The following is a 16,884-nucleotide window of genomic DNA, read 5'->3' as shown; positions in this document are numbered from 1 at the left end:
ATTTAAGGAACCACGCTTAAGGAACTAGCTTTAGTTTAAGGAACCAACTTTAGGTTAAGGAGCCAGCCTTAGCTCAAGTGCCCCGTGCCAAACCCAGCAGGAGCTAAAGCCCAGCCCGGCCCAGCCCCGTTACCGTGGTCCCGTGCCAAGGCTGAGGCCGTGAGCAGGATGAGCACCCCCTGCTCCCGCAGGTACTTGATGATGGCCTGCAACAAACACAGAGGTCAGAGCTCCGCTCCTGCCTGGCACGGCTGGCACCGAGCCGGGCACGGGGAGCTGGGCCACCCCCCGGGAGCTGGGCCACCACCAGCTCCTTCCCCGGGGAGCGGGACACGGCTCCTCCCATCCCACCCGGGATTTGGGATCAGGAGCGTTCACGGCTCCTCCCATCCCACCCGGGATTTGGGATCAGGGGGATTTGGGATCAGGAGCGTTCACGGCTCCTCCCATCCCACCCGGGATTTGGGATCAGGAGCGTTCACGGCTCCTCCCATCCCGCCCAGGATTTGGGATCAGGGGGATTTGGGAACAGGAGTGTTCACTGCTCCTCCCATCCCGCCCAGGATTTGGGATCAGGAGCGTTCACAGCTCCTCCCATCCCGCCCGGGATTTGGGATCAGGGGGATTTGGGATCAGGAGCGTTCACGGCTCCTCCCATCCCACCCGGGATTTGGGATCAGGAGCGTTCACCGCTCCTCCCATCCCGCCCGGGATTTGGGATCAGGAGCGTTCACAGCTCCTCCCATCCCGCCCAGGATTTGGGATCAGGGGGATTTGGGACCAGGAGCGTTCACGGCTCCTCCCATCCCGCCCGGGATTTGGGATCAGGAGCGTTCACGGCTCCTCCCATCCCGCCCAGGATTTGGGATCAGGGGGATTTGGGACCAGGAGCGTTCACGGCTCCTCCCATCCCGCCCGGGATTTGGGACCAGGAGCGTTCATGGCTCCTCCCATCCCGCCCGGGATTTGGGATCAGGAGCGTTCACAGCTCCTCCCATCCTGCCCAGGATTTGGGATCAGGAGCGTTCACAGCTCCTCCCATCCCGCCCGGGATTTGGGATCAGGAGCGTTCACAGCTCCTCCCATCCCGCCCGGGATTTGGGATCAGGGGGATTTGGGATCAGGAGCGTTCACGGCTCCTCCCATCCTGCCCAGGATTTGGGATCAGGAGCGTTCACGGCTCCTCCCATCCCACCCGGGATTTGGGACCAGGAGCGTTCACCGCTCCTCCCATCCCGCCCAGGATTTGGGATCAGGGGGATTTGGGAACAGGAGCGTTCACCGCTCCTCCCATCCCGCCCAGGATTTGGGATCAGGGGGATTTGGGATCAGGAGCGTTCACGGCTCCTCCCATCCCGCCCGGGATTTGGGATCAGGAGCGTTCACGGCTCCTCCCATCCCGCCCAGGATTTGGGATCAGGGGGATTTGGGATCAGGAGCGTTCACAGCTCCTCCCATCCCGCCCGGGATTTGGGAACAGGAGCGTTCACGGCTCCTCCCATCCCACCCGGGATTTGGGATCAGGGGGATTTGGGAACAGGAGCGTTCACGGCTCCTCCCATCCCGCCCAGGATTTGGGATCAGGAGCGTTCACAGCTCCTCCCATCCCACCCGGGATTTGGGATCAGGAGCGTTCACAGCTCCTCCCATCCCGCCCGGGATTTGGGATCAGGGGGATTTGGGAACAGGAGCGTTCACGGCTCCTCCCATCCCGCCCGGGATTTGGGATCAGGAGCGTTCACAGCTCCTCCCATCCCGCCCGGGATTTGGGATCAGGAGCGTTCACAGCTCCTCCCATCCCGCCCGGGATTTGGGATCAGGGGGATTTGGGATCAGGAGCGTTCACGGCTCCTCCCATCCTGCCCAGGATTTGGGATCAGGAGAGTTCACGGCTCCTCCCATCCCGCCCGGGATTTGGGATCAGGAGCGTTCACAGCTCCTCCCATCCCACCCAGGATTTGGGATCAGGAGCGTTCACAGCTCCTCCCATCCCGCCCGGGATTTGGGATCAGGGGGATTTGGGATCAGGAGCGTTCACGGCTCCTCCCATCCTGCCCAGGATTTGGGATCAGGAGAGTTCACGGCTCCTCCCATCCCGCCCGGGATTTGGGATCAGGGGGATTTGGGATCAGGAGCGTTCACAGCTCCTCCCATCCCGCCCGGGATTTGGGATCAGGAGCGTTCCTTTCCAGGCCTCAAATTCCTCCCAGCTGTTCCTTAAAATAAAACTGAGCTTAGTCAAGCTGGCTGTAATTAACGAAGGTTCATAATCCAGGCCTGGCCGGAATTGCAGCCCAATGGGAAGTTATTCCCAGCATCTGGAAAACACAACATTCCAGCCACGGCCTGGCTGAAGCTCAGCTGGATTTTGGCAGCATCGACATCAATGAATTTGTGGGGAAAAAAAATTGGCTGAGTGCAAGAAAGGGCTGGAATTCTGTGCCAGAGCTGGAGGAGCTCATGGATGAAGAGATAAGGGCTCTTATCAGCTTCTCCTCGTGCTTGGGTGTTGAGCTTGGCTTGGATTCCCTCTCCTTCTCCACGCTTGGATCTCCTTCTTCCATCTTTTCAGGGATCTTCCAGCAACTGAACAACCCTCAGGCTTCCAGTGGAAGCTCACTGATCCCATTCCATGCATTCAGACACAACAGGATCCATGCCCACAGCCTCGTTCCTCCAGGAAAACACAACAACTTCAGAAATGCTGCCCAATCCCGGTGTAATATTCGGGATTCAGGACGGGAGCTCCTCCTTTGGAATTTGGAGAGGAGAAGGGATAAGAGGCAGCAGTTCTGCTGGAAGATCCAGCTCAGTGGAAGAGCTGGGAATTCTCAGTGCCAGGGTGATTTTCAGGGAGATGAGGAGGGAAGTCAAGCACCCAGAGGAGCCAAAGCCACACTTTCATTTAATTCCAGGCCCTGCAGCATGGAAAGGGAAAGGAAATCCAGGGAATTTTGCCTTCCCACTTTCAGAAGCTGCTGCCAAAGTGGATTCAGCCATGGAGTTCACCAGCAGAGCAAGGGGAAGGAAGGAGCACATCCCAAAGGGGCTGGGACTCGCTGGAATGAGGGATATGGATTCATCCAGGTCAGTATGCCATGGAATCCCAGAATGGTTTGGGTGGGAAGGGACCCTAAGGATCATCCCATTCCATGGGCAGGGACACCTCCCACTGTCCCAGGCTGCTCCAGCCCCAATGTCCAGCCTGGCCTTGGACACTGCCAGGGATCCAGGGGCAGCCCCAGCTGCTCTGGGAATTCCATTCCAGCCCCTGCCCACCCTCCCAGCCAGCAATTCCCAATTGCCAATCTCCCATCCAGCCCTGCCCTCTGGCACTGGGAAGCCATTCCCTGGCTCCTGGCCCTCCAGGCCTTGGCCCCAGTCCCTCTGCAGCTCTCCTGGAGCCCCTTTAGGCCCTGCAAGGGGCTCTCAGCTCTCCCTGGATCCTTCCCTTCTCCAGGGGAACATTCCCAGCTCTCCCAGCCTGGCTCCAGAGCAGAGGGGCTGCAGCCTTGGGAGCAATTCCACGGAGAACGGATGCTCCTGATGGATTTAATCCCCAACCCCTCCAGTGAGCTCAGCAAGGAGAGATCTTTGCTAAATCCTCCTTTTTACCAATAATTCAGGGATCCACAAGCACTTCCTGTGGCACATTCCATGCGGGAAGCTGCACTTCCAGGCAGCTCAGAGCGAGGGGAGGATGTGCCCAGCCATGGATTTACAGCCCTGGATTTACAGGAGGCACCAAAGGGGAGAGAGAAGCAGGAACAGCAAAGCCAAATCCCAAATGCCAGCAAAAAAAATGGATGTGGTTTTATCCTGGAGATACAAGGTGCCAGGATAATCACAGTGGGAACAAAAAGGCTCAAATGTGCTGGGAAAAAAAAATAAAATTAAAATATATCCCAAGGAAAATATTCCAGAAATAATTCCCAGCTCGTGGGGGTTCATCTTCAGGTGATAAACGGAGAGAATAAATGCTTGAGGGCAATAAAGCAGGAAAACAGCACGAAGAGCAGGGAAATGAATCCCATCTTGCATCAGTTGTGGATAATGTCACCAAAAATTCCACTTAAAGACCACTTTTCTCCCAGAAAAACACTTACCAAGTCCTTTTCCTTTAGGTTTTCCACCAGCTGATCCATTTTCTGTTGATCCTTATTGGATATTTCCACCTCGTAGAGACTGGAGTAAACACCCTGAAAGCAGACTGGGAACAAAAGGAAGGATTTGGTGCAGGAATGGTGCTTTTTCCACGAGTTTTGAACCAACGGGTGCTGCTGTCCCAGAAGGATGGGGGCGAAATGAGTGGAAGAACTGGGATTTTAAAAGAACTCCTCAGCATTCCTCTCCCTTCTCAAACAGCATCTCCCACCTTGTCCTATCCCAGGAATGGGCTCCTCACGCCAGGAGAGCCCATGGAATGTGGCCAGGAAAACATCCCCGGGGGTTTTTCCCCGTTTCCTTTGCATTTCATCACCTGCAATCCCACATGGAGCTGATGGGACTCCCGGTGGCAATTCCAATGAGTCACTCATCCCACTGGAATATTCTGCACCCACCTTCGTTCCCGGTGTAATTTTTCTTCCCAAATGCAGCTGCTGGAAGCTTTTTCCTCAGGTCAGCCAATCCCATGACGTGGTTGATGTCCAGGCTGGGAGGCCTGTGAGGATACAGCACAAAGCATTTCAGGATTAAGGAGAGCTGGGAGTTCTGTGGAATCAGGGAAAGGAGCTCTGGATAATTTAGGGATGATGTCTGCAACCAGGATCCTCAAATCCTGAAAATCCTCAAATCACAGATCCTGGAGGTGTTTAAAGCCAGGTTTGGAGCACTCTGGTCTAGTGGAAGGTGTCAGAATGAAATGGTTTTAAAGGTCCCTTCCAACCTAAACCATTCCAGGATTTTTTTCCCAAATGCAGCTGCTGGCAGTTTTTTCTCCAAGTCAGACAATCCCATGACGTGGTCGATGTCCAGGCTGGGAGGCCTGTGGGGACCAGAGGATTTCAGGATTAAGGAGAGCTGGGAATCCTGTGGAACCAGAAAAAGGAGCTCTGGAAAAGCTGCAGCTTGGATAATTTGAGGATGCCGTCTGCAACCAGGATCCTCAAATCCTGAAAATCCTCAAATCCCAGATCCTGGGAATGTTTAAGCCAGGTTTGGAGCACCCTGGTTTAGTGGCAGATGTCAGAACGAAATTATTTTAACAGTCCCTGCCAACCTAAACCATTCCAGGATTTAAATCCTCAGCCAGCTGAGACCCAACACCACCTCCCTGCTTGCCCCCAACATTCCAGCAGCAAAGGGACGGGGGGCAGGAGAGACAAAACCGACAGAGAGACACCCAAAAAACGGCACAGGAAGGGCAAACTTACAGCTGGGCTGGGATTGTGGAGCCGTAGGGCGTCCTCAGGGCGATGGTGCACAGCAGCTGGCCCCGCACGGAGAGCTGGCCCCTCCACGGGCAGTACAGGGCTACAGGGAAAAGGGACAGCAGCTCAGGGGGGAAGGAAAGCAGGAGAGGAGAGCAAAGAGAGAAAACTCCATCGATAAACCCAACCCCAAAACCCAGCAGCTCTCACCTTTGTGGTTCCGCTCGGCTCTGGAGGAGATAAATAAAAACAACAAAAAAGGCTATTTAGAGACGGGAAAAGCAGGCAACAAAAGGGATAATTTAGGGATGAGAAGGAGGTTTGGGATGCTTACAGGTTCTGTATGGCCAGCACGGGCATGGCCTCGGGCTCCCTGTACTGGCAGGCCAGGAAGATGTAGGGACACACCTGCCTGGGCCGCTCGGCCGCGCTGCTGCCGCTCACCTCGTACACGTAGTACTGGGAAACAAGGAAAAGCCCCGGAATGCTGAGGCAGGAATGAGGGAGCCACGGGTGCTCCGCACTCCCAGGCCTGCCCCAGGTACCTGGCTCTGCTCGAAGGCCTGGCAGGGGCTGCTCTTGGTGGGGCCGTGCTTGGAGACGTGGCAGTCGTAGCCCGGGGAGGGGCAGGTGGAGGCGGCGGCGGAATTCTCAGCGATCGCTCGGACCTTCCCCTGCGCCGGAAAATTCCGTAAATCCATGTGGTTATTCCCAGAAAGGTGTTTTTTAGCAAGGAAGAAATCCTCCTTCTCCCCAAAGCTGTGGGTGCTGGAAGCTTGGTGTTCATCGCGGGGAGGGGGGGTTTGTGGTTGGGGTGTCCCAAAAATTCAGCCAGGTTTGGGATGGGAGAGGAATCTCCAGTCTCAGGAGTGGGGTTTTGGAAGCAGCTCCAGAGAGCAGAAATCAGCAGGAAAGGGGAAAAAAAATCCCTAAAATTTCCAAAAATTCCTCAAATTCCATGGAAAAAGTGACTTTTTGAAGTCTGATTTCCCACCCAGCACAGCCAAGGGCACCAAAGGCTCCTTCAGAGAGGAATCTCCAATCTCAGCAGTGGGGATTTGGAACCAGCTCAGAGCAGAAATCAGCAGGAAAAGGGGGAAAAAAATCCCTAAAATCCCCAAAAATTCCTGCAATTCCATGGAAAAAGTGACTCCATGGAGTCTGATTTCCCAGCCAGCACAGCCAAGGGCACCAAAGGCTCCTCTGAAGAGGAAGCTCCAATCTCAGGTGAATAAATGGGAGCAGAATGGATTTGAAAGCAGCTCCAGAGAGCAGAAATCAGCAAGAAAGGGGGAAAAAATCCCTAAAATTCCCAAAAATTCCTGAAATTCCATGGAAAAAGTGACTTTTTGAAGTCTGATTTCACAACGAGCACAGCCAAGGGCACCAAAGGCTCCTTCAAAGAGGAATCTCCAGTCTCAGGTGAATAAATGGGAGCAGAATGGATTTGGAACCAGCTCCAGAGAGCAGAAATCGGCAAGAAAGGGGGAAAAAAAATCCCTAAAATCCCCCAAAATTCCTGCAATTCCATGGAAAAAGCGACTTTTTGAAGTCTGATTTCCCAGCCAGCACAGCCAAGGGCACCAAAGGTGTTACCTTGATCAGCTTGCAGATGACGATGAATCCCGATTTCCCGTGGTGCCAGGGCCTGGGCCGGAGGCAGTCGGCGTGCTTGGAGATGTAAACCCCTGGGAAAACAGAGCAGCAGAAAACAGAAGGTCAGGTACCTGTCACCCCATGCAGCTGTTCCCAAAAAAAGCCCGGAAAAGAGGAGTCTCCACACGGAAATGGGAATTCTCGGCAGTAGAAAGGGTGGAATTGCGACTCTTCCCCGGTTTTCGGGGGTTTTTTTGGCTCTTGGCTGCTGGTTTCTGTTTGGAGGGAAGCGCACGGGGGAAAGAGGGAATGGGATGCAAAGAGACAGCAAAATCTTCAGCTGGCTGCATCAGGAATATTCCCAGGGAATCAGGAATATTCCCAGAAATACTCCCAGGAATCAGAAATAGTCCCAGAAAATCAGGAATATTCCCAGAAATCAGAAATATTCCCAGAGAATCAGAAATAGTCCCAGAAATCAGAAACATTCCCAGGAATCAGAAACATTCCCAGGAATCAGAAATATTCCCAGAAAATCAGAAAGTCCCAGAAATCAGAAACATTCCCAGAAATCAGAAATATTCCCAGAAACATTCCCAGGAATCAGAAATATTCCCAGAAATCAGAAATATTCACAGAAACATTCCCAGGAATCAGAAATATTCTCAGAAATATTCCCAGAGAATCAGGAATATTCCCAGAGAATCAGAAACATTCCCAGAAACATTCCCAGGAAATCAGGAACATACCCAGAAAATCAGAAATATTCCCAGAAACATTCCCAGGAATCAGAAATATTCCCAGAAATCAGAAATATTCCCAGAAACATTCCCAGGAATCAGAAACATTCGCAGAAAATCAGAAATATTCCCAGAAACATTCCCAGAAAATCAGAAACATTCCCAGAGAATCAGATATATTCCCAGGAAATCAGAAACATACCCAGAAAATCAGAAATATTCCCAGAAACATTCCCAGGAATCAGAAATATTCCCAGAAATATTCCCAAAAAATCAGGAATATTCCCAGAGAATCAGAAATAGTCCCAGAAATCAGAAACATTCCCAGAAATCAGGAACATTCCCAGAAAATCAGAAATATTCCCAGAAACATTCCCAGGACTCAGAAACATTCCCAGAAAATGAGAAATATTCCCAGAAACATTCCCAGAAAATCAGGAACATACCCAGAAAATCAGAAATATTCCCAGAAACATTCCCAGGAAATCAGGAACATTGCCAGAAAATCAGAAATATCCCCAGAAACATTCCCAGGAAATCAGGAACATTCCCAGAAAATCCGAAATATTCCCAGAAACATTCCCAGGAATCAGAAATATTCCCAGAAATCAGCAATATCCCCAGAAACATTCCCAGGAAATCAGGAACATTGCCAGAAATCCGAAATATCCCCAGAAACATACCCAGAAAATCAGCAATATCCCCAGAAACATTCCCAGGAAATCAGGAACATTCCCAGGAATCAGCAATATCCCCAGAAACATTCCCAGGAAATCAGGAACATTGCCAGAAACCAGCAATATCCCCAGAAACATTCCCAGAAATCAGGAACATTCCCAGAAAATCAGAAATATTCCCAGAAACATTCCCAGGAATCAGAAATATTCCCAGAAATCAGCAATATCCCCAGAAACATTCCCAGGAAATCAGGAACATTGCCAGAAATCCGAAATATCCCCAGAAACATTCCCAGAAAATCAGCAATATCCCCAGAAACATTCCCAGAAAATCAGGAACATACCCAGAAAATCAGAAATATTCCCAGAAACATTCCCAGGAAATCAGGAACATTGCCAGAAAATCAGAAATATTCCCAGAAACATTCCCAGGAATCAGAAATATTCCCAGAAATCAGCAATATCCCCAGAAACATTCCCAGGAAATCAGGAACATTGCCAGAAATCCGAAATATCCCCAGAAACATACCCAGAAAATCAGCAATATCCCCAGAAACATTCCCAGGAAATCAGGAACATTGCCAGAAATCAGCAATATCCCCAGAAACATTCCCAGGAAATCAGGAACATTGCCAGAAACCAGCAATATCCCCAGAAACATTCCCAGAAATCAGGAACATTCCCAGAAAATCAGAAATATTCCCAGAAACATTCCCAGGAATCAGAAATATTCCCAGAAATCAGCAATATCCCCAGAAACATTCCCAGGAAATCAGGAACATTGCCAGAAATCCGAAATATCCCCAGAAACATACCCAGAAAATCAGCAATATCCCCAGAAACATTCCCAGGAAATCAGGAACATTCCCAGGAATCAGCAATATCCCCAGAAACATTCCCAGGAAATCAGGAACATTGCCAGAAATCAGCAATATCCCCAGAAACATTCCCAGGAAATCAGGAACATTCCCAGGAATCAGCAATATCCCCAGAAACATTCCCAGGAATCAGCGTGGGGCTGACAGAGGCTGTTCCCAACGGGAGGAAAAGCCCGGAAAGGCGAGGTGAAGGAACGCTGCCATTCCTTCGGGAAGATCCCATCCCCATCCGCTGGAAGGAGCAGGAAAAACGAGGATTTCCCAGGGATCTCTGCAGCAAAATCCGGGCGGCACCAGGAGCTTTGGCCTTTCGCCTCGGCTTTCCAAGGAGCGCCTATTCCCGGGATAGGAATGCTGGTTTTCCAGCTGGGAATTTTGGGGATTTTACCTTTGGCTGGGTCGCCCAGCGTGGAAATGGAGCTGCTGTTGACACGGAGGCCGCTCTGGCACACCTCCCTCGCCTTGGAGAGAACACAAACAGCCGCTCTGGGCACCTGTCCTTCCCCAGAGACCAAAACCTATCCCACAGCGGCTGGAAAAAGCCTGGAATGTGGTGTCAGGAAATGACTCATCCTTAGGATCCCTCCCCCCCCCACCCATCCAAAGAATTGGGAGGTGTAAGGAAAACTCAACGCAATATCCATAGGGAAAGGGGATGCTTTGGTTGGGATTTAAGAGATTTCAGCCCAATTTGGGCCACTCTTATCCTCAAAGGCATCATCACATCGTGGCAGAAGCGAATTCCCTGGAGAATTCCCTGATTTTCACAAAATCCAAAGTATCCTCGTGGAAAGTGAGCAGGAATTATTTCATGGCAGATCTTTCCTTGCCCAGCTACCAAAATCCAAGGAATTGGCCCCAAACCCACCTTCTCCTGTCACAAAAGTGCTTTTCTTTTCCAAGAGCTTTTCCCACTGGGGTTAGGTGGGATTTTGGGGAAGGAGATTCCTGGCTGGGAGGGAGGGGAGGGGTTGGGATGGAATTCCCAAAGAAGCTGTGGCTGCCCCTGGATCCGTGGCAGTGTCCAAGGAAAGCTTGGAGCACGCTGGGATAGTGGGAGGTCACAGCAGGGATGGAATCAGATGGATTTTAATGCCCAACCCAAATAATTCCACGATAAATCCACCGGGACAAAGGGGCAACTCCTTTTTCTCCCTGCAAATCTCAACACGACCACTTCCATCCCTAAAACCTCCTGGGAGCTGCTCCCAGAGCGATTTCCAACAGGAATAACTCCGCTAACTCAAGCAGCAGATCTCCTGAGCTTCGATGGGATGGAAAACCAGGGATCTGGCCCCAAAGTTGAGCCGAAGAACCGTTCCCGGTTACCTCCTCCTCCTTATCGAACAGCAGGAACGCAAAGGTCTCCTGGAGCTCCTCCTGGCTGTATCCAGCAGCTTCCTTGGCTCGGGCAAAAGCCTTGAGCTGCAAAAAACACCCCGAGTTTCGTTCTGGTGGCACCGCAGGGACGCGGGGCCGGGACTGAGCGGCCCGAACATCTCCAGCAGGGCCAGGGAGCTGCTGGATCAGCTCCTGCGCCCTCAGGAAAAACGTCGGGAGAGCAAAGGGAGCTGGAGCTGATGCCGAGTTTCAGGGCTTAGTAAAGAAGTTGGAGAAGGATGGGGTTTCTGAAAGGTTCGGGGATAAGGAAAGAACAATCTTATCACGGCTTTTGCTTCTTTTGGTTTTTGAACTCGCAGGCAAATCAAGAAATGACTCGATTCGGGATTATCCCAGATTTAGGCAGGATTTAAACTCCTCTCCAGGCTGTTGCAAGAAGGCTGGAGAGGGACTCGGGACAAGGGATGGAGGGACAGGACACAGGGAATGGATTTAAACTGACACAGGGATCTCGGGAAGGAATTCCCGCCTGGGAGGGTGGGGAGGGGCTGGAACAGAATTCCCAGGGAAGCTGGGGCTACCCCATCCCTGGGAGTTTTCCAGGCCAGGTTGGAGCACCCTGGGATAGTGGGAAGTGTCCCTGGCCAGGGAATGGGGTTGGAGTTGGATGTTTTTTAAGGTCCCTTCCAACCCAAACCGTTCTGTGATCCCAAAATTTTTTAAGTCCGATTTAATCCATGACAACCAGAGTGGCGATTTCCATTCCCAGAGAACACAGCCTGTTTTCCATGCCAATAGAAGTGGGAATGTGGGGATGAAGGGATTTTAAAAGAGGTCCAAGGAGCTGGGAAAAAAAAAAGGGTTAAAGTGGTGCCTGCACGGGTGAAGGCAGAGAAATCCCAAAAATCTGCCTTGAGGTCATGCAGCAGAAATCCAGCCCAGGGAAGCTCTCCTGATAAGGGGAATTCACCCAATTCCAAAGGCTGCTCCGGGAATGTTGAGCACCACTGCCTGAAAGGATTTTTTATTCCTGATTGGGATCAGACTGAAAGGTTTCCGGAGCTGGGAATCGCGAAAGGGGCTCTGTGAGGCAAAGGAAGCACCGAGCCATTAAAAAATCAGCGATTCCAGAGATGTGCAGTTCCCAAAAAATCCCTTTTGCCGAGCTGCCGGCACCAGCCAGCCTTACCTCACTCAGGAAAAGATCGTTTTCCACCAGGATCGCCTGGCTGTACTGGAAACCATCCTGGGAGGTGGAGTCCAAGTAGGAGCTCTGCAGCACGGCCACCGCCCTCTGCAAGAGGGAACTGGGCTCCTCCGACTCGGCAGGAAAACCTGCAGGGAGAAAGGGAAAACCAGCTGGAAATATTCCCTTTGGGAATTGCCACCCCACTGCGAGGCCTCACAATCAGGTGGTGCAAGAGTGGGGTTTGCTGCCATCCAAATCCCGAATTTTTGGAAGTTTAAATGCCCTTTTGGCAAGAGGGATCCGAGCTCCTTGTTGATCCCTTTCCAACAGAAAGGAAAAACGAATCTGAGGCAACTGCCAGAAGTAAAAGAAATCCTAAATTTATAAATTTATAGTGATCAATGGAATTTATTCATGAGATCCCAGATCCCAAACTGGGGGTTTGAGTCCTACTTTTAAGGGTGAGTTTTAATAAATTTTTGTCTCTTCCTCCCCTCAGTTAAAAAGAAAAGAGAAGTAAAATCCATTCCCTGTGTCCCTCGTTATTCCTCTCAAATTATTCCAGGATAAAAAAAAGGATCTCATTTAAGGAACAGGGAAAAGAAGTTAAAACTGGGTGTATTAAACTCACTCTTTAAGCCAGGCTGCACTTGGAGATTTAGCAGGGAAAAGGAAAGGAAAAGACAATTCCAGACAAGGCAAAAACGGGGAGGGATCCGAAAATGATCCAAGAAAAACACGGCTGGTGAGGATGGAAACTTGGAGCGCACAAAGGAAAAGTCTTTAAAGAACTTTTGCCTGGTTTAAACCTTTTTTTGGGTCTTTTGTGCCCTCTTTAATTCACTTTTTACACTTCCCACTTTCAGGTGGTGCCTCTGGAATTACAGGGACTAGGGAAAAGAAGCAGATTAAGAGCAGGAAAATGGGAAATAAAGAGATTTTCCAGCTGTTTTTCAGCATCATCTCTTTGTGCCTAACGAGGAGAGGAAAAGTTCATTTTGCTCATTTCTCTTTCGCTTCTCTTCCTGTGTTCCCCAGAAGCAGCCAGAGCTCGGATTTCTCCATGGAAATCATGGAATTAAGTCCCAGCTCAGCTCTAAGGACCGAACACAACCTTATTTTTTTGTTGGTTTGTTTTTTTTTCTTTTTCTTCCTGGAGCACCACAACTTTTTCTGGGAAGCATCAGATATTTTCAGGAATAAAACTTAAAAAAACAACAACCAAAAACCTGTGAATCTCTTGGAAATACATGCCCCCCCCAAAAAATCCGGGGATTTTGCAGCTGATCACTCCAATATTTTTATTCCTCCGTGCAGCTGAAAAATGAAAGTCCAGAAAGAGGGGAAAAAAAATTAATTAATTAATGAGGGAAAACAATCCCTGGGCAGCCAGCCCAGGCGGCTGCACCCCGCACTTCCCTCCCAGACTGAGGTGGGATGTGTCCTGATCCTAAGGAAAACCTCATTCCCTGAAGAAATCCCAAATCCTGGCACATCCCAGGGCAGGAGCAGAAGGTCCTTGACTGGCTCTGCGCAGCCTCGGAGAGGTGAAAGTGAAAGTGCCCGAGCCAGAAGGAAAAGTGAAAGTGCCCGTTCCCCTGGGAGAAGCTTGGGAATGGCACTGGATCCACGTGGAGAACTCAGGGAATGAGAAACCTGGGAATGGCACTGGATCCACGTGGAGAACTCAGGGAATGAGAAACCTGGGAATGGCACTGGATCCATGTGGAGAACTCAGGGAATGAGAAACCTGGGAATGGCACTGGATCCATGTGGAGAACTCAGGGAATGAGAAACCTGGGAATGGCACTGGATCCATGTGGAGAGCTCAGGGAATGAGAAACCTGGGAATGGCACTGGATCCACGTGGAGAGCTCAGGGAATGAGAAACCTGGGAATGGCACTGGATCCACGTGGAGAGCTCAGGGAATGAGAAATCTGGGAATGGCACTGGATCCACGTGGAGAGCTCAGGGAATGAGAAACCTGGGAATGGCACTGGATCCACGTGGAGAACTCAGGGAATGAGAAACCTGGGAATGGCACTGGATCCACGTGGAGAGCTCAGGGAATGAGAAACCTGGGAATGGCACTGGATCCACGTGGAGAGCTCAGGGAATGAGAAACCTGGGAATGGCACTGGATCCACGTGGAGAGCTCAGGGAATGAGAAACCTGGGAATGGCACTGGATCCATGTGGAGAGCTCAGGGAATGAGAAACCTGGGAATGGCACTGGATCCACGTGGAGAGCTCGGGGAATGAGAAACCTGGGAATGGCACTGGATCCACGTGGAGAACTCAGGGAATGAGAAATCTGGGAATGGCACTGGATCCACGTGGAGAGCTCAGGGAATGAGAAACCTGGGAATGGCACTGGATCCACGTGGAGAGCTCAGGGAATGAGAAACCTGGGAATGGCACTGGATCCACGTGGAGAACTCAGGGAATGAGAAACCTGGGAATGGCACTGGATCCACGTGGAGAGCTCAGGGAATGAGAAACCTGGGAATGGCACTGGATCCACGTGGAGAGCTCAGGGAATGAGAAACCTGGGAATGGCACTGGATCCACGTGGAGAGCTCAGGGAATGAGAAACCTGGGAATGGCACTGGATCCACGTGGAGAACTCAGGGAATGAGAAACCTGGGAATGGCACTGGATCCACGTGGAGAACTCAGGGAATGAGAAACCTGGGAATGGCACTGGATCCACGTGGAGAGCTCAGGGAATGAGAAACCTGGGAATGGCACTGGATCCACGTGGAGAACTCAGGGAATGAGAAATCTGGGAATGGCACTGGATCCACGTGGAGAACTCAGGGAATGAGAAACCTGGGAATGGCACTGGATCCATGTGGAGAGCTCAGGGAATGAGAAACCTGGGAATGGCACTGGATCCACGTGGAGAGCTCAGGGAATGAGAAATCTGGGAATGGCACTGGATCCATGTGGAGAGCTCAGGGAATGAGAAACCTGGGAATGGCACTGGATCCACGTGGAGAACTCAGGGAATGAGAAACCTGGGAATGGCACTGGATCCACGTGGAGAACTCAGGGAATGAGAAACCTGGGAATGGCACTGGATCCACGTGGAGAACTCAGGGAATGAGAAACCTGGGAATGGCACTGGATCCACGTGGAGAGCTCAGGGAATGAGAAACCTGGGAATGGCACTGGATCCACGTGGAGAGCTCAGGGAATGAGAAACCTGGGAATGGCACTGGATCCACGTGGAGAGCTCAGGGAATGAGAAATCTGGGAATGGCACTGGATCCATGTGGAGAACTCAGGGCACGGGATCAGACAGCATGGATGGCATGGGGCTGATGGCTGGAGATGGGGATTATCCCTGCCCTGACATCCTTGGGAATTCACAGCTTGTCCTGGTGAATTCCCTCCCTTTCAGCATGGAATTCAATCCCGGCACCTCTGCAGCTCCCAACATCCGTTCCCAATCCAGGGAAAGCTCAGCTTTCCCTCCTGCTGGGCAGAAATCATCCTCCAAGGGTTTGTATTCCTTGGAATTCTGCTGATCTGCTGCTTGCTCCTCCTTTCCCAGATTTGAAGCGGCTCCTTTGACCTTTCCTCCCACAGATATCCCGGCCTGCTAAATCCAGCCCGAGGGAATGTGCTCCATGAGCAGATATCCATGGATCAGCCATCTCCTGGGAGCTCCAGTCCCCAGTTCAGGCCTCCTGTCAGGAGGGGTAGCTGAGGCCATGGACTTCCCAAACCCGGGATTTTCCTTTGGCTCATCCCTTTCCCTGTGACCTCTGGATGGCCTCACCACTCTGCAAGTTCCAAGGAAGTTTGCTCAGCCCTCCCCCTCTCCAACCAGATTTTCCTGGCTTGATCCCAGCGTTAGAATGAGCTGGAATTCTGGACATGAGCAGCAGGATCGGCTCTGGCACCACCACGTATTTGGGGTCAATCCGGGAACTTTATGTCCTGATTTGAGTATCTCCAAAAATTCATGTTCCTCCAGAGGTTCCTTAGGATCATCTTCCCAAATCCTTCTGAAATCCACTTCCCCTCTACTTTTTACAACCTCCCGTCCCGTTTTCCTTCTTTCCCTGTAGGAGATCTCCCAGAAAAAAAAGAGTTTCCCCCTGGCTGATCCTGGATTTTCCCTTGTCCAGCTGAGATCCAGAGACTTTTCCTTCTCCAACTGATCCCCCTCTTGGGAGCTGTTTGCTGAGTGTCCTACTGGGAACACCTCCCATAACAGGAGGTTTTAGGAAAAATTGGATATTAGGAAAAATCTCTCCCTCAGAAGCATTGGAAGGGGTTGCCCTGGGCAGATTTAAAAGCCGGATGTGGCACCTGGGGACACGGATCAGTGGTGGCCTTGGCAGGGTTGGGAATGGTGGGATTGGATCTTTGAGGGTTTTTCCAACATCAACAACTCCAGGATTCCACTTTCCCAACTCTTCCTTCCTGTTTTTCCCAGCCCAGGACATGGAGAATCATTTTAACCCTGGATTTGTTGGTGGCTGAACCACAGGATAACGGATCCGACCTAACCCTGCCCCAAAACTGGTGGGATTCTCCATGTTGGGAATGGGATGGATTGGCATCAGAGCAGGCTCATCCTTCCTCAACAAAACCTCTGGAATAAACTGGGCTGATGGAAGCACCCATGTGGTTCCTGGAGGTTTTGCCCCAGGATGCTGCAGATGAGGAATAGAAAATAACCCAAAACTGCAAAGATTCCACCTTTTCCTCTGGAAGCCACAAATGGAGGTTCCATGAGTTTGCAGGATGCAGCTCCACGCTCCTAAATTAATCCTCCTTGGCCTTAAACCTGGGAATTACATCCTGGTTTGGGGTGGGATCATTTCTTTCACTGTATCTAAAACACCTCAGTGAGCCAAGCTGGCTGCTACTGAGCAAACCCAGGTGCTGGATTGGATTTTAAATTCCCTTTGGGATCAAAGAACCTGGGAATGAGGATACAGAGGCTGCAGGATGCTCTCTAGGGCCTGATGGGATTTATTCAGATGGTTTTTAGGTGATGCAGGGAACTTCTGGCATCTTTTCAGGGCAGCAACTGCTCTGCAACCTCCAAAGAGCTGCACTCGAGCTCTGCCAA

The 16,884-nt window shown here is 51.2% G+C and overlaps 1 protein-coding gene across 3 annotated transcripts in view; it reads right to left on the bottom strand.

Moving 5' to 3' along the window:
- TASOR2 (transcription activation suppressor family member 2) overlaps positions 1-16,884 on the bottom strand; it is a 39,400-nt gene that overhangs the window by 19,352 nt on the left and 3,164 nt on the right. For all 3 annotated transcript variants that reach the window (XM_048302632.1, XM_048302634.1, XM_048302635.1), the window contains exons 2-12: positions 11,794-11,939; positions 10,593-10,688; positions 9,652-9,724; positions 6,969-7,060; positions 5,918-6,046; positions 5,707-5,831; positions 5,583-5,602; positions 5,376-5,475; positions 4,563-4,663; positions 4,107-4,210; positions 134-206 (exon numbers count right to left, since the gene is read on the bottom strand). In XM_048302632.1, the coding sequence (XP_048158589.1) occupies positions 134-206; positions 4,107-4,210; positions 4,563-4,663; positions 5,376-5,475; positions 5,583-5,602; positions 5,707-5,831; positions 5,918-6,046; positions 6,969-7,060; positions 9,652-9,724; positions 10,593-10,688; positions 11,794-11,939 (1,059 nt within the window). The remainder of the gene's footprint in view (positions 1-133; positions 207-4,106; positions 4,211-4,562; positions 4,664-5,375; positions 5,476-5,582; positions 5,603-5,706; positions 5,832-5,917; positions 6,047-6,968; positions 7,061-9,651; positions 9,725-10,592; positions 10,689-11,793; positions 11,940-16,884) is intronic.

Source organism: Corvus hawaiiensis, chromosome 4 (assembly GCF_020740725.1).
Source record: "Corvus hawaiiensis isolate bCorHaw1 chromosome 4, bCorHaw1.pri.cur, whole genome shotgun sequence".
Classification (NCBI taxonomy): domain Eukaryota; kingdom Metazoa; phylum Chordata; class Aves; order Passeriformes; family Corvidae; genus Corvus; species Corvus hawaiiensis.
This window is presented reverse-complemented; position numbering and strand designations above follow the sequence as displayed.